Source organism: Aegilops tauschii, chromosome 7 (genome assembly GCF_002575655.3).
Source record: "Aegilops tauschii subsp. strangulata cultivar AL8/78 chromosome 7, Aet v6.0, whole genome shotgun sequence".
NCBI lineage: Eukaryota > Viridiplantae > Streptophyta > Magnoliopsida > Poales > Poaceae > Aegilops > Aegilops tauschii.
Genome location: NC_053041.3, coordinates 43,189,418 through 43,200,209, shown reverse-complemented (window position 1 = coordinate 43,200,209; position 10,792 = coordinate 43,189,418). Strand labels below are relative to the sequence as shown.

The window sequence follows — 10,792 nt, the reverse complement described above, 5'->3', positions numbered from 1 at the left end:
AGTCGCACGGCTTGAAGGTAGGTGACATGGGAAATACATTAATTCTGTACGCATCTGGGGTGTTGTTTGCAAATTTCCAAGGGTGGAGCGTTCGGGTTGGATCATGTACCTACAATATATATCTAATGGTTGTTGTTAACATGGTGCAGCCGGAGCACACCATCAATTGGAGTACACGATATTTTCCCCTATGGAGGAGGGGTAGCGGCCTCGGGGAGAGTATCTGATGCTACCGAGGCTTAAATGCTACCGTGATATGGGCATCTGGGCTGTCGGATTCTTAGATAGGACGGCACCCGGGAGCTGTTGGATCTGCTGGACCTATGCGCAATTTTTAGAAAGAACGTAGGCTTTTTTGCAAATGTTGTAAAGTCATTGAGAGTCATCAGATCTAAGAATCCGACGGCCCAGAAGCTTTTATCACGGTAGAACCTAAACTTTGATAGCACTAGATATTTTCCCAGCGGCCTCGACCTGCAACCCCTGAAGCCCGCGTGGAGACGACGGTCGTGGGACGATCGGGGGCGGCGTGTTTTTCTTTCAGACCGATGCGTGGGCGCATGGGTATCGGACACGATTATGGACTCGGGAGTCTTTCATTGGCTGCTGGGGCTTGTTCGTTGGCTGATGAGTGAGTACACGTTGCTCACAGACGGCGTTGAGATACGATCGAGTCAGCTGAGATTCTCAATCGTTAGGGAGCTGGCTGTGCTTGGTGTGATCGATCCGATTGATCGGTACGAGAGAAAAGCTGGCCTGAGTCTAGAAAAAAAGGTAGCCTTGGATCGATCACTAGGGACAGTTTCGATCGATCCGGTGGAGTCAGCTGCGTGGGAAGGCTTGAAAAAACAACGACGTATCAGGGAACCATAGAGCATCTATAGCCGCGCGTCTCAAACCCGCCTTCTACGTTCAGGCGGGCCGTCCGGTCACTTTTCGGTCGCGATATTTCGACCCAGTCGGGCACCTCAAACTGGCCTCAAACGCCCGATCTGACTGGCACCCATCATATCCAGCCCAAACATGAAGCGGATATGAGGCGTCCGGGCACGCCCGTCACGTCTGATCCGACTGCCCGGCCCTACCGTAAATTGCATCAAATCCACCCCTAGACCTGCCGGATCCATTCACTCTCTCTCCTCTCTTCCTCCTCCTCCGTGCCGTTCGCAGGGCCGGTCCTGAGATTTTGGGGGCTGGGGCAAACCTAAAATCCGGGGCCCTTATAAACACATTGTAGTAGTAAAAAAAATGTATGTATATATGAATATTTAGCAATAACACTCCAATGCATTCAAAATCAGTATGCGTATCAAATAATTTATAAATATTACCGTAAAAATTTCTTCTAACATTCCTCGATGCAAAGTCGCTTATGATGGGGTCGATGTCAATCTCATCCAATAATTTCTTCTCGATGCATAATGTAGCCAAACCATTTAACGTCTCTTGAGTCATTGTTGACCTTAAATAATTCTTCAACAATTTCAGCTTTGAAAAGCTTCTTTCAGCCGATGTGACCGTCACAGGCACAGTAAATAAGATGCGATAAGCAATGAAGATATTTGGATAACAATCAACTACTCTGACATGCCTAAAAATCTCCATGGCAGACATTACGCCATTTGGCAAAGTGTGAATCTCATAATCTTCAATTCAGAAATAAGATCATATACCTCTACATCAGATGAACCATCAAGAGAGAATGTTTCTGCAAATTTTGTGCAACACTGTTCAAGTTCATTATCACTTAATGACTTCAGGGTGCCCGAGCTCAATAAAAATCCAAAGATATCTTGGAACACCATTAGTTGTTTAAATCTATCCTTCAAAGAATTTTATGACTGAGATAATGGTAATGAATTTCTTTGTTCTGGATACGTCTAAGGTGGTCTTGCATTACCAAATCAAATTCTGCAATCATCTCAACACAAGCTAAGAAATTACCATTATCATCCTTGTAAAGTTGCTCACTGTTTCCGCGAAAAGCCAAGTTGCGTTTACCAAGATATTTCACAATGGCTATTATTCTTAACAAAACTTGCCTGGCACGTTCTTTCTCCTTTGTTATTTTATGCTGAAATTCCTTGTCAATAGTTTCCTCTTTCCGCAGTCTAATCCTTAATTCATTCCACTTGTTCATGTTATTAATATGATCAACGCTATTTTCATGTTCTTTAAGCTTCTCACTAATGTGCCTCCAATGATCTAATCCATCATGTGCTAACGAACTCTGACTCCTGCTACTGCTAGACTTGAAGATCTTACAACAAAAGCAAAAAACTTTGTCAACAGCTTCTGAATAAACTAGCCATTTTCTACCATGTTTCTCTCCATTGCTTAATTTCCTATGATAATGAACATAGGAAAAATGTCTTCCTGCATCATCTACACGATATTCCATTTTATCCTCTTCCTCTCTCATTGGCCCTTTCTCAACTAATACATCTCTTGCTTTATTGTCAAGATTATCCCAATTTCTTGGATCATAAATATTAGGAGTATAGACTGGTTCATCAACACTAGGAGACTGTTCTTGTGCATCCGATGAATTACCTACATTCTCGGAGCCACTTACATTGTTGTCGTCGATGTTGGTGTCGACATTTTCTTCTTGCTGATCGAATTCTGAATTCACATTATTTTGTTGCTCTTCCTCTATGGCAACTATCGCAAACTCATCATCTGGATTAATCGAAGTAGTGGAAGTACACTTGAAATATCTGTGCATATGTCCATGCTGTGATTGTACCAATTTATCTGCGGCCTTCTTCTTTTTCCTTTTTTTGCTACCTGATGCATACGTCCTGTTTCTTGAAGGCATGCTAAAACACAATCCTGAAAAAGTAATTTTTGCATCAATTATTGAACAGTACCACATACGCATCAAGGAACGGCCAAACACAAATATAATATACCTGGTTCTGGTGGTCTGAATTCTGATAGCGTCAGTCCGAGTGCTGTTTGCAGCGCCTAGACTCGGAGAGCAATGAGCAATTGACCAAGCGTGAGGGCCCCCTGAATTGAAATCAGCTGTGAACTGTATTAGGAAGGAGATTAGGAGAAGAGAATTAGAAATTAGCAAGGGGCAGATGGCAGTCGGCAGACCTGCAGTACGGCGCGTCGGCGACGGCAGGCGGCAGACTAGGGCTGGGAGCCTGCATGATCAGACGGGTCGAACTGTCGAGAATCGACAGGATCACGATCGGCCTTCTTTTTCTAGGTGAAGCCGTGAAAGGATAGCATATTGTTGTCTTTTTTTCACGTGGGGGACGAAGGAAAGCGATCGCTAATCAAGCCGCGCATGTCGCTAATCCTGCTGCTGCTGCTCGTTTCGCTTGCGAGCCTGTGCGTGTGCGTGAAAGGATGATGAAGGGCCTCGCCTTTGGCTATTTTGTTTGACATGGGCCTACAGCCTGCTATACGTATATACCCTAGTACATACCTGGGTGGGGGCCCGGGGCGGCCGCCCCCCTGCCCCCCCCCCCCCCCCCCCCCCCGCCGGCCCTGGCCGTTCGTCTCGCCGCTCTGCAGCCGCACGCGCTCCGCAGCCGTTCCTAGCCTCTGCGCCGCCAGCTCCGGCAGAGCAGTCCTCTGTCCCGTCCTCCGCCGCGTGGGACGTCATCGACGGCCCGGACGCCACCGCGGTTCGTCCAGCAACTCTTTAGCTCCGCCTTGCGCTTGGTGTGTTCAACACATTGTCTGACCGGATTTTTTATGATTTTATTATGGAAAATGATGGATTCCGATACTTCCTGAGATGAGGAGTATGGACCGACAGAGCTTGATCAACTGATTCAAGATGAGTTCTTCGATTGATTTGGACAAAGAAGTGGACTTGATCATGCTCATGAGCATGGAAGAGGAAATAGACTAGCAAGTGGAGCATATTCTGAATTTCAAGGGCTCATTCGAAGGAAGAAGAGTGACCAACCGAGATAGGGACTACTTTGCAGGGACTACTTTGCTCCCAATCCTACTTTCCTGGATGATCAATAGTTTCGTCGCCGTGTTCACGTGCGGAAACCATTGTTTTTGCGCATTGTGGAGGGAGTGGAGGCACACCACAACTATTTCAAACTCACAAGGGATTGTTGCGGACAACTACTCATGCCTGGGCAAAGTAGACACAACCAGCTTGTTTTCTATATTTCAGCAAAGCTCCATCTGCTGGCTCGCTCAGAATCACGCCTGGGCGAACTTCTAAACCACGTCAGCCATGTAGTACTTGCCCTGGGGCTCGGCAAGTGCAAGCTCAGCTTTGCTTGGACTGCCTGCTACGGCACGCCACCAGCAAAGACTCCCCCTTGATGCCATCCATGTGGAACATGCCTGAGCCCTAAGCTGGAGCTACTTGGACCAAACAACATCCCATGCCTGAGGTGAACAACATAATCATAAATTCTTAATGGCAGGCCAGTGAGAAGAGTAGACAAGTAATGTTCAAAAAGAGAAAGAGAGTACAAAATCTAATCGTACTAGGCAGCCAGCATGTTCAACTACAAGCGTAATGCACCCATGCATGCCTTATAGCAGAAAACAGCCCAACTTTCACAGATGAACTTTATACACAGGGATGATATTGTATATCCACTCAAAAAATACATAAATACATCAGTATCTCAAAAATATAGGTTCGATGCGGCGAGGGTTCAGCCTAGTCTGTGTTTTTTTAACACGAGAAGGGTCCCGAAGGACCTGGTGGCACTGCATTAGTTAAACTAGTCATCAACTAGTCATCAACCCGTGCACCTGCACGGGCTAGCATTAATTCTCATATTGGGCCAATATTTTTACGAATTTGAAATGTTTGTCAGTAGTGCGAACATGTTTTCATTGATCATTATTAAGCATGCATGTATCATTTTTTATTAGTTATACATAGAGGTCAAAGAATATTTATTGCTTTGACTAATTTGTGATTAAGTTATGTCACATGGCACACATATTCCATCTGGATCATGCCAAGAAACCTCCGATTGTACGATGATATGAAAATAGGGTTTCTAATTTCATTAAGTTTAGATTCATTATATTAGTGGACGACATGGTTGCAAATGCAAAATCAGGTCCATGCTCTATTTATTCATTACCTAAAAGTCTTTGTACGTAGCTCCAATAACAAATGCCATGTTGTAGATTATATTTTCCCTTATGCCGTGAAAGTCCAACAGAGTTTGATCTTCATATATGTCGAGACACTAATCACCCAACATGATTTAGTATTAATATGTAGAATCTCCATGCAGAAGTGTACTATTAGGAACATATGAAAGGCATTTGAGTTCTATCTAGTTTTGTTTTAGTTATAAAACAGGTTGTTTGAAATACTGGACCCACGCACGTTGCTCTGTCTATAACATATGCGATATTTCTAACCACGTAATAAGAAATTATCTAATTGGCGTCAGTGGGCTAGATTATATGGGTTTCAGATTACTTCTCTTAATCAATAAATTCTTTGAGAATTATAAGATTAATTTGGTTGGAGAATTTTTTTCTATTTTCTATCTGTAACAAAGATATGTATATCTCATGCATAATCGTATGCGAAGATGAGATTTTTCTTACACATCCATGTGAATTGGTGCTCTAAGAAACAATATAATTCTCCCTCTAAGAAACAATGTAATTCGACACTCGCTTAGGCGCTAATCATGTAAAAGCAGTGTATCAGTGAAAAACTATGCGGGAAAAAAATTCATAATATATGAGCATGCAGAATAATCAAGCTATGCTAGACTCCAACAAAACATGTATGTAGAGTAAACCTGTATTACACTGGCCAGTACTTTGCGACAGGATACGTAGGATGTAGCTGGCGCTACATATCACCAGCCGACCGGAACCGCCGTTGCCTCTTGATATAAGCCACTACGTCAAACCTCTTCGCTTTACATCTCGTTGGGTCCTCATGACATGCTCATCTGCATCCCTTCAAGCCAAGCGATGCCTATTCTCAAAGCACGACCAGTTTGTGTATAAAGGTCAATTATTTTTGTTCAGGCACTAAAAATTGATGGTAGACTTCAACGTTGGTCAAGCCTAGTTTACTTACATATGCAATGCACTTTCCACAAATCAGCCATATAAAATAGGAGAGTTAGCACAATCGGTTTGGACAGAGTATTAGAGATAAATGAGCACAAAATTCATGATTCTAAAATACTTCCTTGCTAGGTGGACAGAGAGACGACCGTGTACATCGACAAAATCAAACGATGTTGAGAACCTGAACAGCTTGGCCATTTGATCTGGCATATAGTATGTTAGCTCGCCTAGAGCGCCAACAGCGATAACTGTCTAATCTGCTTCAAACAGCCCAGCACACATTTTCTTTTGCCGCATTAACCATCGTCGGATAAAAATTCATCTTCTAGACTAAAAATATATGCTTGGTTACTATATGGCCAGAATCTCGAACCTGATGGGATTCAAGATTTCTATACTTGGGGAAACAAAAATAAAAGCGATGATTCTAAAACTCAAATAAGACACTAAGTCTATGAGTAATATTTTTTGGCCAGGACTTGAGGGATCTTGCAAACACCAGTATGTAAACTCATTCTTGCTTTGAACACTCCAATCTAGACCTAGCTTCTGCCGACAGGTTGCTTGAATCCATAAAGTAACAAAGAAAAACTAAAGATTGAAGGAGACGCACATGAGTATATGGAGACCTGCTGAGGAATTTAAACATAAACGAATCTAATCTGTTAACTATTGTCGGTTGCATCACCCATGCCGGAGAAACCTTCATAAAATTACGCCTGATGGGTCGGATGAGGCGCCGAGCAAGATCGGTTTAGCAGTAGCCATCAATTCAACATGTGATGTGGATGTTGGCGGCTAGGATGATGGTGGTGTAGCCTAAGCAGGGTCGCGCGACATAGTTTTTTAGAACTGCACACAACCATGTGGGGGTGTACATGAGCACTGGGAGACTATGTTGGCGACGACTTCTCCCCACCTACACCGGTCAATATTGTAAGTAGATTGTACCGTGCCGGATTGCTCAACACCTGCAGACTGTATTACGCAAAGGCCATGTGAAGACAAAATCTGGTTCTCTAGTTGGTTTGTTTTTCACTTGAGAAGGGTGATGACGATCAGATTTGTTATTTATTTTTCTTTTCGAAGGAATCTGGAAGGGGGAGAGGCCAAGGAGTGTACGCTGGGATGGGCACGAGGGCTCGCGTATGTTGGTTTAGAGAACACATTCCTTTTTTTTTTGGGAAGGGAGATGACGTTAAGATTTATTGCTGTTTTTTTTCTTTGGAAAGGGGAGAGGCCCAGGGGTGTACGGATGGGATGGGGAGGCCAGCTCCTGTACGTTGCCTTAGCGTACACATCTCATGTTTCATCGGACGGCTACCAACATAATACTTATTAATCAGATGGATGAAATTTCTTAATTCTAGGATAAATGTGGTGCCTCGCATGGTGCTTCCAATTAGTGTGTGTAATATAATAAGATGATCCAACGGTGTGATTGTGAAAATATGCATTTATGTGTCCTCAGCGAAAAAACAAGCATTTCAGCTCACTGCAGGATCAATATATATTGAAAATTTTGTTCTTTTTGTCCAGGACACATGCAGTCATATTTTTTCAATCCCTCCGTTGGATCATTTTATATTATAGGTGTGTTGGTTCAGTATTTTTTTCAGGATTTTTGAGAACTTTTCCACTGTTGAAAACCTTAACTAGTTCTGTGGCAAGCTATTGTAGAAAATCCTACTCAATATATATATATATATGACGGTTTGGGCAGTACATCATACAACAAGGACCCTACAGAAGAAAGAAAATACAAACTGGCCCCTTTATCTTACGAAAAAGACCCCGAAGAGATATGGAAAAATGTGATCGGGTCCAAACTGCTCCCTGCTAGATCGTATCACCGCCAGCGTCGGGGACGAACCACTTGGTCCGGCGAGATCTTCACGGTGACACACCATGGACTTCAACACGAAGCAGCACAACCTCCACTTGAGCATCGAGGCCAGGAGGAAAGATTTGAGCCGCCATTCGACCATAAGATCAGATGAATGGACAGAGAAGACCGGCCAGCCTGCGCGGGCGCCGTAGCTTCTCTTGAACCAACGTCTTTTGAGCTCCGGATCCCCATCATCATTAGCTTCCAGCATCATGCCCGAAGCCCTTCTCCGGATCGGGGGGAGACCCAGCCGTCGCCGGAAGCTCGGATCCGGCGAGGCCCAGCTCCAGGCAATCTAGATGAGGTGGTTTTCTCCCCAGCGCTGCCTACCACAACCACAATGGCACGAGGAGACGAAAGAAACCACCGCACCTACACCACTTGCAACCACAGCGCACTTATTAAGGCAGGAAAGACCAGATCCGCCTCCGCCGCTCCTTTTCCACCATGGAGAATGAGCCGGTGGCGACTCCGGCAAGCACGGCGTGTTGCGCGCGAGCACCCGGACACTGCAGTCTAACAGCATGATGCCAAACGCCCCGTGGGCAAGTCTACAACTACATCTACTTTGTACAGGAACAGCCAGGACCTCCCTCCCATCCCCACTCCAGCCGGCAAGGCCGACGGAGGATGAGGGGAGAGGAGCCGGGAAGACGTGGGCGACTCTCAAGGGAAGGATCGCCGCTGGAAGAATCCGGTCGCTCCGCGGCGCGTGCTGGCCGGAGGCGGAGGCGGGCGAGGTCAATTATTTGGATAACGGAGGGGAGTGTGCAGTCACAGGACTGGAGGGTTGTGACACCGTCCGAGCAATTGATGCCACATGATGGGAAATTGGTTCCTCGGACCACTCTGTCATGGTTGCATCACCACCGCGAATCTCCCCAATGACCGCCCGGACAAATATGACCACATGAATGCCGACATGCAGTGCCGCCGTTTGTCGCAAAGGCGGGGGACGAATTAAGGAGCCGCCGGGACGTCGGCGACTATGGTTGCTTGCTGTCCGGGGATGGGCTCGGGCTTGGGAACATGAGACACAGAAAGAGGGGCTTTGGCTTTTTAGTTGGGCTTAGTTGGCACCACATGCTGACATGGCACTGCCCAGTCTGCGGTCAATGTGGTAAAAATCACTTGACCGAGTCAAAACTGAGCGGAGATCGAGTTGATTCTTAAACCGGAAGGTTAGTTCGGAGTGAAGGATGACTAGTTTTGAAGTTCAAGGTTGGATTTTACCCTGAATTGTTAGTTCAGGCTTGTAACGTGTACTCTCTTTGATTAATGATAAGATGTATCTAATGTTTGTGAGATTTGCTAGCATATCTATCTTTTCTCTGGTTAGAGCGCTAAGTTCTTTTAATATATAATAGATAATTGTCGAAGTAGCGCAATTTTAACAGAGTTGCTCATGGTGTTATTTATGTCCGCACATATTAAACTTCATCATATAGACTAAGGTAGGTCTCTAGCCAGCCGCCGCCTCTAAAAACTTAGGGTTTTCTGCCTCCCACAGGCGCCGGCGCCGGTCCGTCCTTTCTTCGGTGGCCTTAGGGCCATGGGGACAGAGTGGATCTCGGACCTTGACAGTGGGAGGGCTCTGTTTTTAGATCTTTTTTCGAGCTTTGTTAGGGTTTGTGTTCTTCTCAGGAAGGCGAGACGGCAAGGGCTCCCTGAAGATGGAGTAAATGTCTCCCCGCCTAGCCCCCATTCCAGTGATGCATCTAGCATCATCGGTGGGTGTGTGGAGGCGCGTCTTCGGCGGATCTGTCTTTGGTGGATTTGCTCCGATCTGTTCGTCGTTCATTTTCGTTCGCGTGTCTTCAGGTTGGATCCTTTTGATCTACCCTCTTTTTCTATGGTGGTTGCTGTTCTGGTGCGTTGGTTCTATGGGGCCTTAGCCAGCTCTGGCAAGGGAGGGGCGATGACAAGGGCGCGCCTTCGGCTCGCTTCAGTGCTTGTAGTCGTCGCTAGGTGGTCTACGTATCTGGATGTAATTTTTATTATTTCTAGTGTTTGTTGTACTATCATGGTTGAAAATGAAAGTGCTTTAGGACATAAGCAGTCACTGAACCCGAAGGAGGGGCCTGGAGGCTCAACAGGGGGGCATGCAATCTTGGGGCACGTACTGACCGGCGCGTGGCGAGAGCACGTGAGGGCAACAAGGATCAGTCCGAGGCTACTGGAGATCCATTCGTTCTCATTTGGTCGCAATGGAAGCAAACCCATGGCATCATTGAGACAAACTCCAGCAACCCCATCTCCTTTTCTCCTCTCGGTGATCAATCCTCCAGATTAGGTCCCAAAGCCACCCCGCTGGCTCTGAGATACCCTGCAGTTACTCCCCATTCGATCCCTCGCGTGTAAATGAAAAGAAGAAGAGAGAAGTGAGGAGGCAGGGAGAAGCTCCATAAAACACAAAAAAGGGAAAATTCTCTCAACGAGTAGATACGTTGGTATCAATAGTTTGGCCGGAGAATAACTGGGAGATCGAGGGAGGACCTTGCCGTGACCATAGAAGAAATTAGAGATAGAAGAAAAGAAAACTAGTTCACATGGTGATAGCTGGCAGGGATAATAAAGCCAAGATGATATATATAAGCCACATCTGCTGCAGAAGGGTGATACTTGTTGCTTGCTATAAGCACACCTAGATGTGTCAGACAAAGAAAATATCAACAATAATACAAAAAAGGTGTGATGCATTTGGAATTTTTTCCAATGGCAATTTGCTTTTCTATTTCATGGGACTAAGCACGACTTTGTTTTTACATAAAAATAAATCAAAACTTCACTCAAAACCAAATCTATGTATACGTTAACAAATTGTTTGTTCTACAAAACATTTTCTTAGTGTCTTTT

At 45.3% G+C, this 10,792-nt stretch overlaps 1 protein-coding gene across 1 annotated transcript in view; it reads right to left on the bottom strand.

The window, feature by feature from the left end:
* Positions 1–1,818: 1,818 nt before the first annotated feature.
* LOC141026730 (uncharacterized) overlaps positions 1,819–10,792 on the bottom strand; it is a 29,544-nt gene continuing 20,570 nt past the window's right edge. The window contains exon 2 of the mRNA XM_073503577.1: positions 1,819–2,835. Within this exon, the coding sequence (XP_073359678.1) occupies positions 1,826–2,835 (1,010 nt within the window). The 3' untranslated portion in view covers positions 1,819–1,825. The remainder of the gene's footprint in view (positions 2,836–10,792) is intronic.